Genomic DNA, 23,607 nt, shown 5'->3' on the forward strand with positions numbered 1-23,607 from the left:
CACCTCGCACCACTAATCTTCTTACTGGAACATAAAAGCTTCAGGAGGACTTGTTGTCCAAAAAAATAAATATAGATGAGTTCTCTCCCTGTGGGGGCACATAAGCACAACCAGATGCTAGAGGCCGATGCTATGCAGCCCATAGAAGGGGAGCAGTGGGGTCCAGATTCAGAAGCAGAAAGAAAATGTTTAAGTGAAAGAAAAATATTCTACATGTACAGTGCATTCGGAAAGTATTCAGACCCCTGGACTTTTCCCACATTTTATGTCAGAAATTAATTCTAGAATGGATTAAATAATTTCCCCCTCAATCAACACACAATACTCCATAATGACAAAGCAAAAACAGGTTTTATACATTTTTGCAAATATATATAAAACAGAAATATCACATTTACATAAGTATTTAGACCCTTTACTCAGTACTTTGTTGAAGCACCTTTGGCAGCTATTACAGCCGTCAATCTTCTTGGGTATGACGCGACAAGGTTGGCACACCTATATATGAGGAATTCCCTCCCATTCTTCTCTGAAGATCCTATCAAGCTCGGTCAGGTTGGATAGGGAGCGTTGCTGCACAACTTTTTTCAGGTCTCTCCAGAGATGTTCGATCGGGCCACTCAAGGACATTGATACTTGTCCCGAAGCCTCTCCTGCATTGTCTTGGCTGTGTGCTTAGGGTTGTTATCCTGTTGGAAGGTGAACCTTCGCCCCAGTCTGAGGCCGTGAGCGCTCTGGAGCAGGTTTTCAGCAAGGATCTCTATACTTTTCGCCGTTCATCTTTCCCTCGATCCTGACTAGTCTCCCAATCCATCGCTGAAAAACATCCCTACAGCAATTAAAATGTCTAGTCTCACAGTAAAGGGTCTGAATACTTATTTATATAGGACATTTGTTTTTTTAAACCCGTTTTCACTTTGTCATTATGGGGTATTGTGTATAGAATGAGGGGAAAACAAATTGAATCAATTGTAGAATAAGGCTGTAACGTAAGACAATGTGGAGAAAGGGAAGAGGTGTGAATACTTTCCGAATGCACTCTGTTCGATTCCCATCTCATAGGTCACCAGGGAAGCATACGGCAGTAACAAATTCAATCCAGATGAGCAGTCATGTAGACTTTGTCATTGTAAATGTATAGCTAAAGATCTCTAGTACAATAACAGGCTGTACTGTTATCTAAGATGTCTAATTAAGTCACGGGAACATTTCATTTCTCAGAAACTGGAGAGAAAAAAACTAGACATTTTGTAAGAGTACTTTCCTTACATAGGCCTAATGTTTTTTTCAACAACAAAAGTACCGGCATGCACCCACACATTAGGTCATGTGAAAAGGCATTGTGAAATAAAATCAAGACATTTGTGCTGTCCCTTTATTTTTCAGTCATGTCTCAATCTGCTGCCTTCCTTTCCACTTCAAACTAGTAAACCATAAACAGTGCAGTTGCATAAAAAAATAAGACTAAGTCATCATTTCACCTTCATTTTACAAGCACATCTTCAAAAAGTATTTATTTTTTGAATACACCATTCCAGTACAGCATTTGTCCAATCAAACTGATGCATTTGATTCCCCAAGAGTCCTGCTGTCCTCAAAACACATGTACACATCTAGGGCCAGACATAACAAGTAGAGTTCCTTATCTGTATCATTATAGCATCATATGCACAACTTATTAATAACAAAGCAGCTGATTATGTCTTATAGGCTAGTGCTATTTGGTTTGAATCCACAAACATTGATTTCAGATAGTTTCTGGAGTTTCTGGAGTTGACCATGAAGATATTATATCGCTGCAGGTTCAGCCTGGCCCTAGCCATGTCATGCATACAGCACAAGCCCCATAGGTCAACTTTACAGAGCAATCCGATGCTTCCGAGTCTTCTCCAGTGAGTTGGTAAGCCACTTGGTTATACAATCAGAGATTTAGGCAGTTGGACAGACAGAAACTGGTCTTAGCTGTGGATGGAGCCTCAGACAGGTGGAATGCTAGAGCCTACTTCTTTCCCAGTGATAGACTGAAACACAAGCAAAAGGAGGTTGTAGGTGTTAATGATACTGTAAAAACTAAAAATGTATATAATATTCAAAGTGCTCTAAAAAGTACAGGGATGACAACGAGAGATGATAGCGTCAGAGGAAAAAATAAGTACGATTTTGAATGGTTTTTCCAAGGCTCTGACAAGACTTCAGATTTCAGTAAAAAGTGCATCAATATGCACGGGGTGGATTGGTTGCTTTGCTGAACATATGGTACTCCCAGGTTTTCCCCCCCATCTTATTCTCAACTGTATAATATAACATGTATGAGGAATGACTGACAGGTTGTTTGGCAACAGGTCCTGTCTGAGTTTCTGTGAACAGTTACATATGGACATTGAAGATCCTTGGCAGCATTAACATAAGCCAGGAACTATTTCAGTGTGATACAGTCTGACTGGTCATATCCACTCCAGTGACCAGGCAAAAGCAGTGAGATGCAGAGCAAAAACCAGGGTCGTGTTTATTAGTGCAACATAACAAAATGTTTAAAAATGTTTTAAGAACAAGTAGCATTTACTTAGAGATAGTGGCCCTCTATTTATAGTCTTCCATTTGGTGCTTAATGAACACCCCTGGTGGCCATAGGCCTTTGCTGTAAAAATGACATAGCATGCACACTGGAGGCAATGTGAGAAGAGCAGTCATTAGACATGGTTTTGCTAAAAAAAATCATGTTCTCTTCAAGCTACCATTAATGCCAATATGGAGCTGCTTCAAAAAACTTAGGGCATCTTTAGGGATTTTGGTGGACTTCCTACTTTTCCATGGGAAATGTGATAATGCATTCCTGCACCTTTTTAATAATGCCATTGATTTGTCCCAGCACCTGTACTGCACTACACAGTGTTCAAAACTGTGGATGTGAACATTCAACATTTCTAACCTTGCTTGAGGCAACTGAAACAAACCTGGGCGGTGTTGAGCCATGCAAGAAAGGACAGAGCCAGACTAGGGCATGATGATATGAGAAAGTGAAGCTAAGAGAAACATACTTGTTAAAAGAGTCATCCTGAAGGTTAAGGACCAGGTTGTCTGCGGAAAGGTACACTTTGTTCTGGGACGTTGCCACCTGAAAGACAATACAGAGACACAAAACACACAGTTGAAAACAAAGCGTCACAGAACTAGTCTTGTAGCAACTCGTAGCATAAGGGAAATAGCCATCCTTCAGCCCTAATGATACTGATATAACCAGCTAACTGCACTGTGGGTTACCATTGCAATGAGAACCAAACAGCCACAACAAACAGGCTGCTAAAATGACTGACCCCATTCTTACTGAAACAATGTCTGATTAGGACAATAACATCACAGAGTCTCTGGGGAGGAGTAACTATCCCCTCAATACATAATTAATAAAGTATTTCTGTACAATTATCAAGACAGTCACTGATATCCAGTCCTTTATAAAATAACTCACCGTCTTAGCAATGGCCTGGGCAGCTCTAATTCGTCGAAGCTTCAGGTATCCAGGATTCTTAGTCACTGCTTGTCCCAACTACAACAAACGCAGAGCCAGAATCATATAACATACTAAAGTAAATAAAAAACTATTGTTGACTAGAATAGTCAGCCTGGTGTTTGAGTTCGTGCAAGGTCATGTGAAGACGGGGGGACAGGTCGTCCAAAAGGTTATGTTCAGGTTAATGTTTTACCATCTTGGCAGCCTCTGCCTCTCCCTCCGCCTGGATAATCTTGTGTCTCTGGTCTTGTTTGGCTTTCTCCACGTAGAACTGGGCTCTCTGTGCCTCCTGCTGGGCTGCGGAGAGACACAAGCTTTGTTTAAACTCCATGCGTGCACACACAATCTACTAACACACATACAGAATAAAATATAAAAACAGGCAAGTATGCATCCACAGACAGTCATATACACCCTAACACATGCGCACACAATATGTGGCAGATACATACCAACTTGTTTGGCCTCTACGGCAGCTGTGTACTCTCTGCTGAAGCTCAGCTCTGTGATGGCTACGTCATCCAGGATAATGTTGAAGTCTTTGGCTCTCTCAAACAGCTCTCGGCGAATCAACAATGACACCTACACAGCACACATACAGTTAGACAAGAAAAAGGGCAAAAAAACAACGTTGGTTCACGTTTCAGTCCATTTTAAAGGGGTCTGAACTTCCTGAGTTGGCCTCGGTTTTCCAGCTTGGTCATTATGAAATGCAGCGTCCATGACTGAAGCCAAACAATAGTTGTTTTGGGGGATAATGTGAGTGTCCCTTCTAGACAACTTGAAACAGTCGAAACAGGTCGTGCCAAAGTCCCCGAGGCTAGCTAGCTTGCGCTAACCAACTTCTTTCGCCAATTAGCTTCAGCTGGTTGGTGTGCGACAATGGCAAAGTTAGTTTGACAGTTTATATCCCATCTCTGGGGATTGTTAGGGACTGTCAATAAATTACACAATGTGAAATGGAAAAAAAAAACATATTGCACATATTTTACATGGATGCAAACTGTAGAGTAGAGGTCGACCGATTATGATTTTTTGATACCGATACAGAATATTGGAGGACAAAAAAAAGCCAATACCGATTAAAAACTGTCCGATTTAAATAAATAAAAAAAGTTATGTAATAATGACAATTACACTTTTATTTTAACTTAATATAATACATCAATCAAATCTATTTAGCCTCAAATAAATAATGAAACATGCTCAATTTGGTTTAAATAATTCAAAAAACAAGTGTTGGAGAAGTAAAAGTGCAATATGTGCCATGTAAAAAAGACAACGTTTAAGTTCCTTACTCAGAACATATGAAAGTTGGTGGTTCCTTTTAACATGAGACTTCAATATTCCAAGGTAAGAAGTTTTAGGTTGAGGTTATTATAGGAATTTCTCCATAACATTTGTATTTCATATACCTTTGACTATTGGATGTTCTTATAGGCACTTTAGTATTGCCAGTGTAACAGTATAGCTTCCTTCCCTCTCCTCGCCCCGAACCAGAAACACATCGACAACAGCCACCCTCGAAGCATCGTTACCCATCGCTCCACAAAAGCAGCGGCCCTTGCAGAGCAAGAGGAACAACTACTCCAAGTCTCAGAATGAGTGACGTTTGAAACGCTATTAGCGCACACCCCGCTAACTAGCTAGCCATTTCACATCGTTTACACCAGCCTAATCTTGGGAGTTGATAGGCTTGAAGTCATAAACAACGAAGACCTGCTGGCAAATGCACGAAAGTGCTGTTTGAATGAATGCTTAAGAGCCTGCTGCTGCCTACCGCCACCCAGTCAGACTGCTTTATCAAATCATAGACTTAATTATAACACACAGAAATACAAGCCTTAGGTCATTAATATGGTCAAATCCGGAAACTATCATTTCGAAAATAAAACTTTTATTCTTTCAGTGAAATACAGAACCATTCCGTATTTTATCTAACGGGTGGCATCCATAAGTCTACATATTCCTGTTACATTGCACAACCTTCAATGTTATGTCATAATTACGTAAAATTCTGGCATATTAGTTCGCAACGAGCCAGGCGGCCCAAACTGTTGCATATATCCTGACTCTGTGTGGCAATGAACGCAAGAGAAGTGACACAATTTCCCTAGTTTAACATTGCATGCTAACATTAATTTATTTTAACGAAATATGCAGGTTTAAAAATATACGATTATGCTTTTTTCGCAAATGCGCTTTTGTTAAATCATCCCCCGCTTGGCGAAGTTGGCTGTCTTTGTGAGAAAGAAATAGTCTTCACAGTTCGCATCGAGTCATGCGGCCCAAACTGCTGCATATACCCTGACTCCGTTGGACAGAACTCAAGAGAAGTGACAATTTTCCTAGTTAAAAGAAATTCACGTTTGCAGGCAATATTAACTAAATATGCAGGTTTAAAAATCTATACTTCTGTATAGATTTTAAGAAAGGTGTTGAGGTTTATGGTTAGGTACACATTGGTGCAACGATGGTGCACCGATAGTGCTTTTTTCACGAATGCACTTGTTAAATCACCCATTCGGCGAAGTAGGCTATGATTCAATGATAAATTAACAGGCACTGCATCGATTACATGCAATGCAGGACAAGCTAGATGAACTAGTAATATCAACCATGTGTAATTAACTAGTGATTATGTTAAGATTGTTTTTTTTAATGCTTTTTTAAATGCTAGCTTGCACCTTACCTTGGCTCCTTGCTGCACTCACATAACAGGTAGTCAGCCTGCCACGCAGTCTCCTCGTGGAGTGCAATGTAATCGGCCATGATCGGTGTCCAAAAACAGCAATTACCGATTGTTATAAAAACTTGAAATTGGCCCTAATTAAAATCGGCCATTCCAATTAAAAATTGGTCGACCTCTACTGTAGAGGGCTCAAAACGGCACTGAAACATGCAAAAAAAAATCCCTGCTATGGGAAATACAGGTTTTAATCTCTAGGGTACGTGGGACGCTAACGTCCCACCTGACCAACATCCAGTGAAAGTGCAGGGCACCAAATTCAAACAGAAATCTCATAATTAAAATTCCTTCAACATACATGTATTATACACCATTTTAAAGATAAACTTGTTAATCCCACCAGTGTACGATTTCAAAAAGGCTTTATGACAAAAGCATACCATGCGATCATGTTAGGTCAGTACCTAGTCACAAAAAAAGCCATTTTTCCAGCCAAAGAGAGGAGTCACAAAAAGCAGAAATAGAGATAAAACTAAATCACTAACCTTTGATGATCTTCATCAGATGGCACTCATAGGACTTCACATTACATGTATTGTGTATGTTTTGTTCGGTAAAGTTCATATTTATATCCAAAAATCTCTGTTTTCATTGACGTGTTATGTTTTGCCTCAAACATCCGGTGAAAGTGCAGAGAGCCACGTCAATTTACAGAAATACTCAACATAAATGTTGATGACAATACAAGTGTTATGCATGGAATTAAAGATACAATTCTCCTTAATATAGATAGTGTGTGTCAGATTTCAAAAAAGCACACCATGGAATAATCTGAGTACAGCGGTCAGAGACCAAAACAAGCAATACAGATACCCGCCATGTTATGGAGTCAACAAAAGTCAGAAATAGCATTATAAATATTCACTTACCTTTGATGATCTTCATCAGAATGCACTCCAAGGAATCCCAGTTCCACAATAAATGTTAGTTTTGTTCGATAAAGTCCATAATTTATGTCCAAATACCTCCTTTTTGTTTGCGCATTTAGTACAGTAATCCAAATGCGCAGGCACTAGGTCCAGACAAAGTCAAAAACTTTATATTACAGTTCGTAGAAACATGTCAAACGATGAATATAATCAATCTCTAGGATGTTTTTATCATAAATCTTTAATAAGGATAATTATTTTGTCTTTAGAAATGAAAGGGAACGGAGTTAACTCACGGGCGTGCGCCTGACTGAGCACATGGCCTTCTGGCAGACCCATGACTCAGTCAGCTCTCATTCTCTCCCACTTCAGGGTCGAAGCCTGAAACAAGGTTCTAAAGACTGTTGACATCTAGTGGAAGCCTTAGGAAGTGCAAAATGACCCCACAGACACTGTATATTGGATAGCCTAAGACTTAACCGGTTAAGACTCTAGGGGCAGTATTTCATTTTTGGATAAAAAGACGTGCCCGTTTTTAGCGCAATATTTTGTCACGAAAAGATGCTCGACTATGCTTGGAATTGATAGTTTTGGAAAGAAGACACTCTGACGTTTCCAGAACTGCAAAGATTTTTACTGTGAGTGCCTTAAAACATAACCTACAGGCAAAACCAAGATGTTTGAGCGACCAGGAAATCAACAGGATTTCTGATGGCACGTTTTCCATGATCGCCTTATATGGCTGTGAATGCGACAGGAATGAACGGACACTTCCTATCGTTTCCCCAAGGTGTCTGCAGCATTGTGACGTATTTGTAGGCATATCATTGGAAGATTGACCATAAGAGACTACATTTACCAGGGGTCCCGCACGGTGTCTGCGTGGAAATTGGTGCGCAAAAGTCACCTACCAGTATTTTTCCATCCGAATCTGAGAACAATGCAGGCTTCCAGGAATGGCATTTCAATGAAGAGATATATGACAAAACACCTTGAGGATGGATTCAAACAACGTTTTCCATGTTTCAGTCGATATTATGGAGTTAATTCGGAAAAAAGTTTGACGTGTAGGTGACTGAATTTTCGGTTAGTTTCGGTAGCCAAATGCATAGTAACAAAACGGAACGTTGTGTCCTACACAAGCATCTTTCAGGAAAAACTGGACATCTGCTATGTAACTGAGAGTCTCCTCATTGAAACATCTGAAGTTCTTCAAAGGTAAATTATTTTATTTGATCCCTTTGCTGGTTTTTGTGAATATGTTGCATGCTAAATGCTAACGCTAAATGCTAAGCTAGCTATCACCACTCTTACACAAATTATTGATTTTCTCTGGTTCTAAAGCATATTTTGAAAATCTGAGACGACAGGATTGTTAAGAAAAGGATAAGCTTGAGGATAGGCATATTTATTTCATTTCATTTGCGATTTTTAGAAATTGCTAACGTTGCGTTATGGTAATGAGCTTGAGGCTATGATTACGCTACCGAATACGGTGTGGGTAGGACTAACAGGTTAAAAACCTGAACCTAAAAACCTTCAGATTTCCCACTTTCTGGTTGGATTTTTTTCTCAGGTCTTTGCCTGCCATATGAGTTCTGTTATACTTACCTACATCATTCAAACAGTTTTAGGAACTTCAGAGTGTTTTCTATCTAATATAATATGCATATCCTAGAATCTGGGCCTGAGTAGCAGGCAGTTTACTCTGGGCACGCTTTTCATCCGGACGTGAAAATACTGCCCCCTACCCCAAAGAAGTTAACTAATTAAACAAAGAATATGATCTACATGATCAGTCTCTGTGTGTAAAACAAATGACATTGGTTAATGTGAACCTAACTCACAGCTAAAAAAAAATGTAAAGAAAGCAATCCAATGTTATTTGTTGCCTTGAGTGCCTGCAAATAACAATCAAGTCTTGAGAAGAAAATAATAATAATATTGCAGTTAGCCATGAAAGCCTTTATAATAGAAATATTGGGGGGAAAATATCTTAAGTAGAAATAGAATAAAAAAGGAATTCTATTTTTGCTCTATTATAGTGGCCACTATAGTAGACAGATCAAGAGCACAAGGCTACATGGGTGAAAAATTAACATTCACTAAGTTAAAAAAAAGAAAGTATAATCCCCCTCACTCACAAGTGTTACTGTCAAATTCAACACAACAAAAGCAATATCTTTAGACTACACATTGTGCCTGTGGACATCTGTTCTACAATGTGCCAGCAGCATATGATACCCTTTGTTGGCATAATTGATCTCTTTCAGGAAGAGAGCCTGGCACACCCCTTTTAATCCACTGTATTGAAAAAGTGAGAAAGCAGGAAAGTGTGTGGTGTTCCTTTCACCTCTATAGTGGCATCCAGCTTAAGCCAGGCCCAGCTCCAGCTACACTTCATCCATGAATCCACTTGTTTAACAAGCAACGTCTCATTTTCACCTAATTCAACTAAGGCTTTATAACTTGAGGAACGGCAAAGAGTCAGTTAATACTTTAGCGAATTGGTTAGGTTACTAACGTTAGCGCACCTGACTTTATTAGCCATCTAATTTTCACACCATAAAGTCAATTATTCGATTAGTTAAGTTGGCTAATGTTGCTCAACATTTCTCTGGCTAGCTAACGGAGAATTCGATCCAGCAAGCAAGATAATTAACAATGCTAACAATACTTGTTCCACCACCTCAAACTTTCCAAATGCCAATGTTTTTTTTGGTTACAGCTCATGAAGTACGCTTCATCACCCTCTTGCCCTCGTCTCCATGGTCAGGCTTCTCACCGACCTCTTCGTTATCGTTCAGGGGACGCGCTGATTGTTGACGCACACATTGTTGTTCTGAACTCACTTCACTCGTGCTAAAGAGGTAGGCTCGCTCGGCTGGTGCTAACACATGCGCAGATCAAATACATCCCGCTGGAACGCAGATAAAGGTGTTTACATGTCCGAATAATTCAAAAGACTGCTCAGAAAATAAGGTGTTTTAATCAGCGTATGCTTACTTCGATTTTGACCTCACGCCAATGAAGTTAAGCAGAGCAAGGTGTTTACATGAATATCACATAATCTGCCTACTGCCATAATCAGTTTAATATCAAATTATTAGTAAACCTACTCATTGAAATTTAGAGCAATTGACATTTGAAAATATTGTCCCATGTACATTGTGTAATTCACTGATGGTACCTAACCTCAACCCATAGGGATATCAAATGTCAAACCAAATTGACCATGACCATGATCATTACTTGGCGGCTGCCAGCTGTCGGTAGGATTGAAATAAACACAACCCAAGAAATACTGTAACAGTACCCTTCAATCCATGACATACAAGTTTTCCTATCTCCCAAATCTCAGTTTTGGACAAGGCTGAAATTATGACCAAAATTATCCTACTTACACCATGTCGTCAATTTTGATACTAGAAAAAAAACTGACTCATATCGACGCCACATAGGCCATTTTCAAAACGAGAAGTTGCTTTTTAGGGACAGTCACTTTTAAAGCAGAGACTGGTTTAGTACACAACCTTTGTACCATATAATCCTGAGACTGTGGCAGTACCGGTACTCTCTGAATGATGAGATTTAGGCTACCTGTGCGAGTCACTCTGCCATACCTGTGCTCTCTGAGTGATGAGCTGCGAGGCATTGAACTTGGCCACCACACTCTTCAGCACCTCGTTGACGATGGAGGGTAGTACTCTCTCGTCATAGTCCTTCCCCAGCTGCTGGTACATGGCAGGCAGGTTGGCGGCCACAGGACGGGACAGCACACGCAGTCCAATGTTAATCATCTGCAGATCTACAGAGAGACAGGGAGAAAGAAGTGTGGGCTGTATCTTCCTTTACCTCATCTTCCATCTTTACTGATCTGAAAGCTTCACATCTTTACTGATCTGCTAATGTATTGGTAATGTATTGTATTGGTCTACATGTATCCATACTGGATTCAAATGAATCCCCCTATTTCAGCAATCATGTACCTTTGCTTCCAGTTAGTGAAGCAATCTTCCTGGGCCTGGCTCTGATGTCATAGATTATGGGGTACTGGATCCATGGTACCCTGAAGAACAACAAAAACAGTTCAGTTAAATATGGTCATGTGAATTTAGCTTTGCATTGCGTCGAGCCAACTGATCATGACAACCCTGGCTTCATTATAAACCCCTGGACAGAGTCAGAGTGTAGGCCTACCTGAAGTGCAGTCCTTCAGCCAGCACTGTGTCCATCTGCATACCCCCAATTCTGTTGAAGATGATTGCTCTCTGACCTCCATCCACTGGGAACAAACCATTCCACACAACGTTAGAGGGGTGCACTCATTATCGTGATAATAGTGTTACCCATTTCACTACCAGACGCTAGGTTAGGCCCACCTGTGAATGTAGCTTCTTTGACCCCATAGGCCAGAGCTCCAGCCCCAATGAGCAGCTTGAGGCCTATTCCTGCTCCCTTGCCCCCCGCACCAGACATACGACTGGCTAGGTCCCTCAGGTTTGTCAGGAGCCGCTGGGAAGACGGGGAAAAAAAATGTGTTGTTGCTATTGGACAGAGCTTATGTTTTCACAAAATATTAAAAGGCTTCTTTTACCACTGTTTATTTATCATCAGGTCAGTAATACACTGCACATTAAGTGTTTGAGGGCTTGTTGTGATGTCCAGCTAATTGATCACCATTATCCCATCTAGTGGCCTTAAGGGGTACTGTGGCCTAGACCTGTCTGTGTCATTGTCTCCATCTCAAATATTCTTGACCATTTATAGTTAGTGATGCACTGATATGACATTTTTGGCCGATACAATATCCAATATTTTTCTTGCCCCCCCCACACAAAACAATACCAATATTTAACATTTTAGCGGCCTTTTAAGCATTCTAGTACAGTTATAGTTAACACACACATGAACACAGCGGTCTAAGGTAGAGCATCTCAGTGCAAGAGGCATCACTACAGTCCCTGGTTCGAATCCAGGCTGTTTCACATCCGGGCGTGATTGGGAGTCCCATAGGGTGGCGCACAATTGGCCCGGACCACGCTGGGCTGTCACTGTAAATGGGGCGGCAGCGTAGCCTAGTGGTTAGAGCGTTGGACTAGTAACCGGAAGGTTGTGAGTTCAAACCCCCGAGCTGACAAGGTACAAATCTGTCGTTCTGCCCCTTAACAGGCAGTTAACCCACTGTTCCCAGGCCGTCATTGAAAATAAGAATATGTTCTTAACTGACTTGCCTGGTTAAATAAAGGTTAAAAAAAATAATAAGAAGAATTTGTTCTCAATTCGGCTTTTTTGTTGTCTCGCTGAAATTATTCTTTCAAATGACCGCTCGACTTGTTGACTGCTCGATCCACACAGCATACATTGTGGGCTAGGTTAGGAATGCTGTGTTGCACATGTAGCGCAACATTTTACGTGGCGTCTTTACGTCATGTACCTGCGTTATAAAAGGTATGCACGGTAGCTTTGAAATCGGTTTTCAACGTCGGTGTTAAACTAGACAGCGGGCCGATACTGATGTTGGCATTTTTAGCGAATATCGTCCGATTATGATATGTTCACCGATATATTGTGCATCCCTATTTATAGTATTATGAATCTGTGGATTGGGCAGGTCTTTGAGTAATGAACGAGCATGTAAACTAATCAAGTCTACGCAGCACTTAAACCAATGTTTTCCACACAAACTGATATGCAAGTAACTTGCATGTTAGCTGATGAACACGCAACTCCATTTTCTTATATGGAGGCAGAGTTGAGCTTTCTCAGCTACCTGCATGTTTTATGATAACAGGGTTACCATGGCCAAATTGGTCTACTTCGAAAACGATGTCACGGGTCAGAATGTATTGGTCGTGGGTTTTTGGTCAACTTCTAATTTGCACCGCGGCCGCAATGGCATTCTTTAAAAAGTGTATGTATTAATATAATCAGTACCAGTCAAAAGTTTGGACACACCTACTCCTTCCAACATTTTTTTGACTATTTTATACATTTTTGAATAATGGTGAAGACATCAAAACTATGAAATAACACATATAGAATCATGTTGTTACCAAAAAAAGTGTTAAACAAATCAAAATATATTTTATATTTGAGATGCTTCAAAGTAGCCACCCTTTGCCTTGACAGCTTTGCACACACTTGGCATTCTCTCAACCAGCTTCATCTGGAATACTTCTCCAATGGTCTTGACAGAGGTGAAACTGGTTGAGAAAATTCCAAGTGTGCAAAACTGTCGTCAAGGTAAAGTGTGGCTACCTTGATCACTCTCAAATTTATTTTGATATGTTTAACACTATCTTGGTTACTAGATGATTCCATGTGTTATTTCAAAGCGTTGATGTATTCACTATTATTCTACAATTTAGAAAATAAAGAAAAGTCAGGGCAGAGAAACACACATTATTCCAAACGACAATATTTAACCATAATTCATCAAGAAACTAGTTAGCTAAACATTTGACTAGTTATTATCAGTCATCCAAGCTTGCAACATGAGAACTGGCCTTTTTCTAGTTGGTTAGGGAGCGGTTTACCTAAATTGCCATTGGCAAACCTACACTTCCATGTGAAATCTAAAAAAGACCTAGCGATAGTTTGAAAGCTGGCATAATTAAGCGTTGCTGAGTGAGGCTAGGCAAGTCAGAATAACGACCTGCGTAGCTAACGTCGTTAGCTTGCTAGCCAAGCTAGCTACCTCGACCTCCTCTTAAAATCATAGTCTAACGTTATAAGGCAATAACACACGTTTGTGTAGAATACAAAACTCATTTCACAATAATAAGGTATGTCTTGACTTTGTCTTTAGTAAGTGTGGTTGCTATTTGAAATACTCACGTTCGGCTCTTTATTTGCCATGCTTGCAGTAGATATCCAAGGTCGTGACCAATGAACGCGTCATCACCATAGAGAATGATAGAGCCTTCTAGTGGCCAAATGGACGTTTTAGCATTGGCAACGCCATTGAGGCCTTACACAATTTTAATGTAGTCAACTAGACGGGACTTCCAACTCCATTGGCTGATCCCTCCTGGTGACCCTGTCAGAGTCATGTCCAACCGGGTCATGAGGGATCAGCCAATGAGAACATTGACTACTTCAAAATGCAGATAGCCTCAATGGCGCTGCCCATGCTGTCACAGACGCTATAATGACACGGCTATAAAGAGCCCACTCTCTCTCTATGGTCATCAGAGACAACTTTGTCTTTGCATATTCAGGTGAAAGGCTTTCAGGGATTTGGAGTTTAATGCAGCTAGAACTTATATAGCTGCCCTAGTGGGTATTTTATGAAACTGGCTTGTGTTCAATGGAGTACATTCAAAGTTAAAGGTAGACTCAAGTGATATGACGTTTTAACACTGCTGCTACTCACTGTTTATCTATGCAGTCACGTTACCCCAACATATAGGTTATAAATTACCTCACTAACTTGTACCCCGCACATTAACTCGGTACCCGCGTATTTTGCCTAATTGTGTTACTATTTAGTAAATATTTTATTTTCTTGAACTGCATTGTTGGCTAAGGGCTTGTAAGTATGCATTTCACTGTAAGGTCTACTACCGGTTGTGTTCAGCGCATGCAAATTTAATTTGATATTACTGAACAAAATTATAAACGCAAATTGGTCACGTTTCATGAGCTGAAATATTCCAGAAATGTTCCATATGTAGTAAGTGTATTTTGTGTGTACAAATTTGTTTTATATCCCTGTTAGTGAGCGTTTTTATTTTCGCAAGATAATCCATCTACCTGACAAGAAACAACATGATCATGACACAGGTGCACCTTGTGCTGGGGAAAAAGGCTACTAAAATGTGAAGTTGTCACGCAACACAATGTCACAGGTTTTTGAAGTTGAGGGACTGTGCAATTGGCATGCCAATTGCAGGAATGGCCACCAGAGAATTAATATCTCTGTCCTAAACCAGTCATTTTAGAGAATTTGGCAGTACCGCCAAATGGCTTCACAACTGCAGACCACATGTAACCACGCCAGCAGGATTGTCTGAGACCAGCCACCTGGGCAGTATTGGTCTGCAATTAAGCCCTTGTGGGGAAGGGGAAAAAATGCTTTATGGTTAGGCCCATGTCCTCTTACAGATATTGATCTGCAGTGTTGCTGAGACTACCTTCAACAGCCCACAGGTTTATCAGTGTTGAGTGGCTGTAGTTAAAATATGAACAGATTAATTCTTTTTTCACACAGGTACCTTGTGCCTCACTTGGCAAGTATGTACTCCCAGGAGACAAAATATCTTATGACGAAGTTCATGCATTCGGTGATAGTTAAGTCAACTACAAAAAAAGCTATGGCTTAGTCTTTCAGACATCTTTTAATCCATAATTCATGTAGTAAACAGTCTATATTACATAGTTACATCTAAAAAAAAATCCAAACAATGAGAACATCAGCAACCACATCAACAGAGCAAAAATTACAAATGCAAGGTGACGAGCAGTGTACATCTTAGGCTTACATTTCTGGAATGACAAGGGAAAAAAATGTACAAATAAAATAATTTACATGGTTGTCTGTCATGAGCATTGTCATTGCCCATATATATATATATATATATATAGATATTTACATACAAAAAGTCTTGTCTGACAAGAAGCCAGTGTGACCTTGGTTGGATTTTGGTTTCTCTGTGCTGCTGTCACTGTGGATTGCAAATGCACTCCTTCAAACATGGCCTCCTGTGACCACTGAAAAACAACAATCAGCAGTGTATGCCTGGTCCTCCCCACTTCAAGGGTTGAAAAAATAAATAGTGTTCCTCTTCAGACGTAGAAAAGTCGTACCCGGGAGGTGCTGACGTGAAGGTCGTCATCAAAGAACTTGGTCTCTATAACAACATTCCCACTGCAAGGGTTAGAAAAATAAATGTTACAAATCAGCAAACACTGACCATGAGCTGCAAAGTACAAGGCAAAGCAGTCCCATAAAGGAAATGACAGTTTCCTGCAAGTTTAGCATACAAAAGTGAGGTTAAGGAATATTTCAGTGTAGCCTAATTACTTACTCAAGCTGTAGCCTAGTGCATGCATATTGTATACTACTGACAAACAATTGCACAACCCAACTGTAGGAGAATGACCAAAAGGCCCAACATGTATTATTTGTTGCTTATCCTTACGTTAAAACATTTGCGGGCATCATCTGAGACTCTGGCGCTGCCTCTATCAAAGACTGCCATGTGTTTGTGGAGTTGGGAATCACAAAGCCAAACTCAAAGAACCATTCTGCAGGTAGAGGAGAGACACAAAATACATGTAATGAGTGCATTCACTATGCACAGACATTGCATTCTTATGGAGTATATTTATAATAACAAGATTGATATAGATTGAAATAGACTAGTACCTTCTAAGCATTGGCCTTTGAAGAAAACCTTCTGTTCAAGATGGAACTTTTCCAGTTTTTCTGACGAAGAGAAATTTAGCTCTCTGGACACAGCTTTGCACTTGAGGATTTTCTTGGGGACTCGAGCTGCAAGGAAATGAATGGGACAGTCAAACTACTAATTAGGAGAGAATAGATGCACTCAACACAACAGCCTGATGTTTACCAAGACCTAAACCTCACATAAGAGATTCTAATATACTTTCTCACTACTGGCATTCTCTATAGACTCTTATATACACAACATTGATTATGTGTTCCACAATTATGTGGAAAGGTAAATTAATAATCATTTTGACTAGGGTTGGGCAGTATCCAGATTCCTACAGTCATACGGGGGGGGGGGTGTCATCAAGCCACTCAGCAAACAAAATGCATAGCTGGAACCCTGAGCTGGATATAACACATTTGACATCTTATGTTATACTCAACTTATAGTTAGTTATAAGCGGAGTAGCACTAACTCCTTTTTCCCCCTACGGTATTAAAAAAGCATTCTGTTGGTATTTCTAGATATACCGGGGTATCACACAAGCCTAATTTTGACATTGGTTAGGGTTCAAATTCTTGAGGACAAACTGGCAGACTGCTGAGATGGTTAGAATAGCGTGGTCAACAAAGCAGGACTGACGCCATGAACAGTCATTAATGAAGTGGTCAGTTGCTGTGAATGCCTTGCTTCTTTAAAATTAAGATTTATTTTGTCTACAATCTGTTCACATTTCCAATTTGATGTCTGTAAAGCCTATTGTATGTATCAATCCCAGTATTTATTTATGTTTAAAATAAATCAAATACAGAGGTCATCTTGGTAGTGGTAGGAAGATATGGCCTAATAATAATAATACATTTTCTACACCAGGAGGAAAGCAGACAGTAACCTCAGGAGGATCCAGTACCTTCATGTTCAACCCCAGGAAGAGACAGGTCCTCTGTTCCCTGCCACAGCACCTTCCCAGTCTCAGCATCACGCAGGTTCATCCAGTTTCTGGGAGACCAGGAGTCAAGGAATACTACACAGTCATAGGTTTGAGAGCAGTAACCTTGTCTAAGTTACTTCTATATATGTTGTCTTTGTCTATAGCAAGTGGCAAATTTCCCTCAGTGCATCAATGAAGTAACGTCAGTGTTTCTCAAGGTGGCACACAAGGTAACAGGAAACCCTGACCCATCAAGCTATGATTGTGGCAGCCAACTGAAAAACAATAGGGTGATTTTTAGTTCTCAAAGATTATAATTTTCTACATACTGGTTTTAGTCATTTAAGTTTACTGAGTATTTTTTGGGGTACAGGGGAACTGGCATGTGTTAAAGCCAAAATTGGAAGCCAGGTATACCCATTTGCATTCTTCCAAAAATCTTCAAGAGCCGCCACCGTGTGCGGCCCTAGTCATTTACACCAGCTCTCACGCCATGTTCTTTTATTGGAGTGGCCTATTTTAGTGGCTTAAAGCCACCCATTATTTAGCTACTACTAGATAACCTATTCTAATAGGTGGGTACAAGCCAAGGCAAGTGGGTAACAGTACTCCAGCTGGTGCAAGTGCTAACAGACAGAACAAATAATTTCAAACTCAGCTCTGGGAATAAAAAGCCAAATGGAAGACTTAGCTGTTGTGTGTCAACTAGAGGGTACTATGTCAGAAGCACCTGAACCCCCCCCCCCGCTGTCTCAAAACCATATGTGCTGCTATTCATCCTCTCGCCCAACACACACGGCGCAAAAGGGTGTCAAGCACAAGTGTCAAGTCATTCCCCACATGGGATAAACTCTTTCAAACGAATAGGGGCCTTGACTGGATGATGGTCAAATGTTAAAACAGCAGGTGGTGGGGGTTGCCACGCAAACAACCTCAGCACTGAGCTTGGCTAGCAAGCTACTGTAGAGCAGGGCCGTCTTAGTGAGATGAAACTTGTGGCGCTTTGAACCACTTAAGCCTTTCAAATCTGACTGCAGCCCAGTGGGCCCACCAACAGCTCAGTTGCCTCCCTCCAAGCAGCTTCCACATCCTTCTAGAATGATCATCAGAGTCCACAGTAAGCAGCTTTCTCATCTTAATAGAAACTTCCTTAGAAAACATAGGCCTGGAAAGGCACCCTCTTTCAAACTAAATGACGAGGCTGCTTTGTGTGAAGTGGCTGTTGGCCGTTACCTAGACAAATTAACTGAACAGTTGTCAGCCCTGCTGGACAATGACTGTTTGGGAGACAAAGCAGTGTCTACCCAGCTTACCGTTTATGAATTAACTGTAGTACAAGCTGCTGCTGCTATTTTTTCAATGTGAATTATAAAAGTGGCCTCCTTGTTAAGCGCATTAACTGGCTGCAAAAAAACAATGAAGCCAAATGTTTCCAGTACATTCCAAGGTCAGACTAGGGCCTAGACAATTCATAATAGGCCTGGATAGGGTAGTCAAGTTTAAATTTATTCTGCAGCCAACTACAATTAGGCCCCGGTGGCGGAAAGGGTGACATGTCTCCTGGATCACACATACAGACATCCCTGGTGCTAAGCAGGGGAGACCTGCAGGGGGGGTGGGGGGCAAGGCCCTGGTCCCACAACACTCACAGGCTTCTTAATTAGCCCTTATGGGCATGCTAGCCTCCCTAAAGCCCCATCCATTTTTAAAGAGTAGCTCCTTGATGCAAAACACACGTGAATGCATGACCAATACACATGCAATAGACATGAGAAATGAAAATGAATAGGCTAGATCTCACCAAGTAAGCAGTATAGCTAAAATGGTTTAACATGGTTTATTCAACTCAGTGAAAAACTTCTAAAGTAGCAAATAGAGCCCAGCGTCAACTCAGACTACCACTGTTTGGTTAGCTAGTCCGTGTGTTCATAGTTCTGTGGATTAGTTTGTTCCAGGGACAGATTACATTACTTTATGGTATGGACTTTGTCTAGTTTGTCTAGTTAACCTAGCTACTTATATTCATGTGCAGTTTTTTTTTTCTCCATACAATGAAATATTGTAGGGCAATGAAGGGACTACTGATGTTATCCTATAAAATACCTTAGCGTACTATGGAAGCAAGGCGGTTCCCAGGAATTAAAGTTTTGAATCTGATTAAGCACACTTTCAGGTTATACTTAGAAGGAACATGACTATTATGCTAGCCTTAGAACCTGTACTAACTGAAAGCAACTATGATACCATTATCAGTATCCAAACAAGCAAATAGGTGCTGAAGCTGAGTTGTAGCAGGACCTGTGCTTTCTTTGAATACTCCCCGCTGTGAAGCAACTTCTTGAACTTTCTATAATGATCATTATTGCATTAGACATACAGGTCAAAAAGCTGGTCATGCCAGGGAAGAGTTCCTGTAAACTCAACCAAATAGTCACTATATGGCACACAGTGATTGACAACTTTGATCAGCCCACCACTGATCAACACAGTTCAAATAAATACACAACTTCTAGAATAATTTGCTGAAAAACCTTAGAAATGGCAGCATCCAGATTTCCTTCGTGACATTATAGTCACAATTAACCTGATGCTGGTTACCCAACTATAGTTTTTGTTTTTAGTTCAAAGACTGACAATTCCTCAGAATACAATTGATTGCTTGGTCTCAGGAGGATCAACTTAAACAACATGTGTTTTTTTTTATTTAACCAGGCAAGTCAGTGAAGAACAAATTCTTATTTACAATGATGGCCTAGGAACAGTGAGTTAACTGCCTTGTACAGGGAGGGGCAGAACATATTTTTACCTTGACAGCTCGGGGATTCAAACTAGCAACCTTTCAATCACTGGCCCAACGATCTAACCACTAGGCTACCAGCCACCCGTAAGTGCATAGGCCTAACTTCTTCACAAAGGTCCTGAAATGAGTATGTGTATGCAGCCAGGGCTCCAAGCAGAGGTAACACGCTACCCTCAGTCACCAGACCTGTTAGGAGGAGGACTATAAGGCAGCAAATCCCCATCCTTGCAAATCAAGGATTTAAGAATTACCAGCCTAGAAAATGAAGCCTGCCCAAGGAAGGTCACACAGATCCACAGCCTGTCACAACAGTCAGGATTCTTACCTATTCAACTGAATATACCCTTAGTACTACCAAAAAATGTGTAAAGTACAGAGCAGATTTAAATAATGGGCCTTCAGTCCATGTTAAGCCGGTGGAGGCAACGCAGGTGTGATTATTCTAGTCCGCATTACTGTGCCTATTTTGGGACCAGTGGCTTGTGTTATGTAAACCAGAGGGCTTCCACCCGAGCTAGGAGATGAAAATAAGCTCCACTATGGTCTAACTATATGGTATGATTAATATGGTATGATTAAAAATGCATGTTGAGCTAAAATGGTGATTGCAGGAGGTAAACTGTCAGATTTCCCACTCTGCCCTGCCAACATGTCCAACAGGCTCAGTATAGATCACCCTTCCAGTCAGAGACTTATTTTCAATAATATTTTGGGGATTTTAGCCACTGTACAGGCTGTTTAAATATATTAAAGCATTCTCCTGTACAAGTAATAGGCACAGTAAGACAATTAGCAATACTGTTCTGTATGCATGGACAGATACAGGGAGCATCAGCAAACGGCTACCCAAGTTAAATTCAAGTCAGAACCAGCCAGCTAACTAGCTACGGCACCCATTTAGCTAACACCTAACCTGTGTGCATATTCCACTACCTCCTGGTCCAATTTGACTAACTAGCGAAGTAAGTCAATTTATCCAAAGTTATGTACCACTTAACGTTACAGCTGCAGTGTCTAGCTAGCTAGGCCGGTTATCTAGCTAGGTAACTTGCCAGCAAACCAGCTAACGTTAGAAGCAGGATGGCCCAGGAAGACACTAGCAACCCCGCTAACGTCAGACTGACAATATTAGTTAGCTAGGTTCACTAACTAGTTTAACGTGTGACAAGCAGCAAGACCCAGCAAGCAACACCACCTGGCTAGCTAGCTACAGCAGCTAATTTAGATAGGTGAGCAACCAGGCAAACCATTAATTGAAAAGGATACAGTTTAAAACCCTTCAAAATCTCCTTGGCTCTGTCTTCAGTTGAAGACATTATGTCGGAGTCGGACATCTTCAGTTTCTTGAGTGGCTGATAGTCTAGCTAGCTACCAAACTAACGTAAATGCACCTAAAAATGGCATGAAGTCCGAGGACTCTGGCGATATCGCATTAATTTGCCGTAGATCCCAGTTTAATCTCACTGGTAACTCCTACTGATCCCTTAATCAACCCACCATACGTGGAGTTTGGTCGGAGATTGACAGCAAATTTGTCCGAACACTTTACGCGGTAGCAGAGCACCACACAAAACAACAAATGAAATGAGGCTTCTAGGGAGGGAGTTAGCTGAGGGGACACGCCTCAACTCTCCTCCACCAGTAACCTCACAGATAGAACAATGAGACAGATCTTTCACCGTATAAATCTGAAGCATCCGGTAGGCAATTCCACTCACCACCAAATATGGTTATGAAAGGAAGACCAGTGGCAAGGCAGTGGGAGAAGATAGAGGAAGACGGATTTTGGCCGACATTCTGCTAATTTTCGATTCGATTAAACATTTATCTCAATCATGTTTTCTGTTCCCATTTCTAGAATATGTTACGAACAGAGTGGACTGTTTTGTAGACTTTACCCTTTGCTAAAGTAAAACAATGCGTTGTTTAGGAGTGGAAGGGGCGAATGTAGTTATGCAAATACATTCTACAACGTGCCAATAGGATTTCGCTAGCTCGTGCTTGGCTCTGCCCAACCCCTTGTATGTTCTGCCCACTATGAGGCTGTGGTCTATCTTGGATTAGATATATAAACATCTTTGGTAACCTTCTTCTTCTGTGGATTTTATATGGCGTCTGGCAACCAACTTTAAGGTGCCTTACAGCCACCAACTGGACTGGAGTATGAGTCAGAGAAGGTCCCTTGGAGATCGACAAGTCAATCGCGATCAATGGGTTGCTGACCACTGCATTAGACCATTTTCCTTGTATGACTGGTAGAGGAGAGTCAGGCATGTTCTACTGATGCTGAAAGACAAATTCCAGATGCAAATATTTTAGCATTCATAGTTGAGGCTTACTCAGACACACTTCTCTAAATTGATGGGTGTAGTGAAAGAGAGGCTATAAACACCCCCCAGCCACATCTAGCTAAGTGGATGGGTCTCTATTGTCTAGACCTATTCACATGTTCAAGAAATACAGTATTCAGAGTCTATATATGACATGTTGAGTTTATATTGAATCTTATTGTTGTGCTTCAGGTATTACATCTGATTAGCCTTCCCTCACACCAGCCCTCCCAGGGGGACAGTTTCAGCCCCTCTGAGGAGACAGGGGGAGGGGGAGGGGTAAATAAGCCCTCAGCCAACAGCGGGAAGTCACAGTACGAGACAGAGTATACCACGGGGGGAGAGACTGGCAACGAACTGGACTCAGAGCAATGGGAGAGATGACACACATGCAGGAAGGAAGTCAGGCAGGCACACACACACATGCACGTGGGCACACATGCACACCAGGGTTTCCGTTAGCCGGCAGTTGCCGTTTGAAAAGATTATAAATAAAACTGTTGACGCCAAAATGAACGGGAGAAAAAAACATCCCATTGCAAAATAATGCTAATTGATGGAAATACCAGTGGATGTAAATACATTTGACCATCATGCTTAACGATCTATACATTTGTTTGAATACACTACCATTTAAAAGTTTGGGGTCACTTAGAAATGTCCTTGTTTTTGAAAGAAAAGCACATTTTTTAGTCCTTTAAAATAACATCAAATTGGTCAGAAACACAGTATAGACATGGTTGATATTGTAAATGACTATTATAGCTGGAAACGGCATATTTTTTTATGGAATATCTACAGAGGCCCATTATCAGCAACCATCCCTCCTGTGTTCCAATGAAACGCTGTGTTAGCTAATCCAAGTTTATCATTTTAAAAGGCTAATTGATCATTGGAAACCCATTTTGTCCTTCTTTAGACTAGCTGACTATCTGAAGCATCATCATTTGTGGGTTCGATTACAGGCTCAAAATGGGCAGAAACCAAGTACATTCTTCTGAAACGTGTCAGTCTATTCT

General features: G+C 40.9%; 2 protein-coding genes across 2 annotated transcripts; both read right to left on the reverse strand.

Moving 5' to 3' along the window:
- Nucleotides 1–1,361: 1,361 nt before the first annotated feature.
- LOC124037988 (prohibitin-2-like) lies at nt 1,362–14,139 on the reverse strand. The gene is made up of 10 exons (XM_046353317.1): nt 13,967–14,139; nt 11,509–11,641; nt 11,327–11,411; nt 11,116–11,195; nt 10,750–10,934; nt 3,961–4,090; nt 3,702–3,805; nt 3,467–3,544; nt 3,039–3,115; nt 1,362–2,021 (listed from the first exon to the last, which is right to left on the reverse strand). Exons 1-10 carry the CDS (start codon nt 13,985–13,987, stop codon nt 2,000–2,002), a joined length of 915 nt encoding a protein of 304 aa, XP_046209273.1. The 5' UTR covers nt 13,988–14,139; the 3' UTR covers nt 1,362–1,999.
- Nucleotides 14,140–15,443: 1,304 nt separating this feature from the next.
- Nucleotides 15,444–21,824, reverse strand: LOC124037990 (retinal rod rhodopsin-sensitive cGMP 3',5'-cyclic phosphodiesterase subunit delta-like). Its single transcript, XM_046353318.1, has 5 exons — nt 21,525–21,824; nt 17,438–17,526; nt 16,500–16,625; nt 16,273–16,378; nt 15,444–15,998 (listed from the first exon to the last, which is right to left on the reverse strand). Exons 1-5 carry the CDS (start codon nt 21,590–21,592, stop codon nt 15,917–15,919), a joined length of 471 nt encoding a protein of 156 aa, XP_046209274.1. The 5' UTR covers nt 21,593–21,824; the 3' UTR covers nt 15,444–15,916.
- Nucleotides 21,825–23,607: the final 1,783 nt, after the last annotated feature.

Source organism: Oncorhynchus gorbuscha, linkage group LG06, assembly GCF_021184085.1.
Source record: "Oncorhynchus gorbuscha isolate QuinsamMale2020 ecotype Even-year linkage group LG06, OgorEven_v1.0, whole genome shotgun sequence".
In the NCBI taxonomy this organism is placed as follows: domain Eukaryota; kingdom Metazoa; phylum Chordata; class Actinopteri; order Salmoniformes; family Salmonidae; genus Oncorhynchus; species Oncorhynchus gorbuscha.

Excerpts from the sequence above, each read along its gene's own strand:
- LOC124037988 (XM_046353317.1), bottom strand. The coding sequence starts at position 13,987 with ATGGCAAATAAAGAGCCGAAC. Across the intron at positions 3,116-3,466 it reads CCCAGGCCATTGCTAAGACG|GTGGCAACGTCCCAGAACAA; the intron begins GTGAGTTATTTT and ends ATTGTCTTTCAG. Across the intron at positions 2,022-3,038 it reads CAGGATGACTCTTTTAACAA|TCTATCACTGGGAAAGAAGT; the intron begins GTATGTTTCTCT and ends CTTGTGTTTCAG.
- LOC124037990 (XM_046353318.1), bottom strand. The coding sequence starts at position 21,592 with ATGTCCGACTCCGACATAATGTCTTCAACTGAAGACAGAGCCAAGGAG. Across the intron at positions 16,626-17,437 it reads TCCTGGGGTTGAACATGAAG|CTCGAGTCCCCAAGAAAATC; the intron begins GTACTGGATCCT and ends ATTTCCTTGCAG. Across the intron at positions 15,999-16,272 it reads ATGCCCGCAAATGTTTTAAC|TGGGAATGTTGTTATAGAGA; the intron begins GTAAGGATAAGC and ends TAACCCTTGCAG.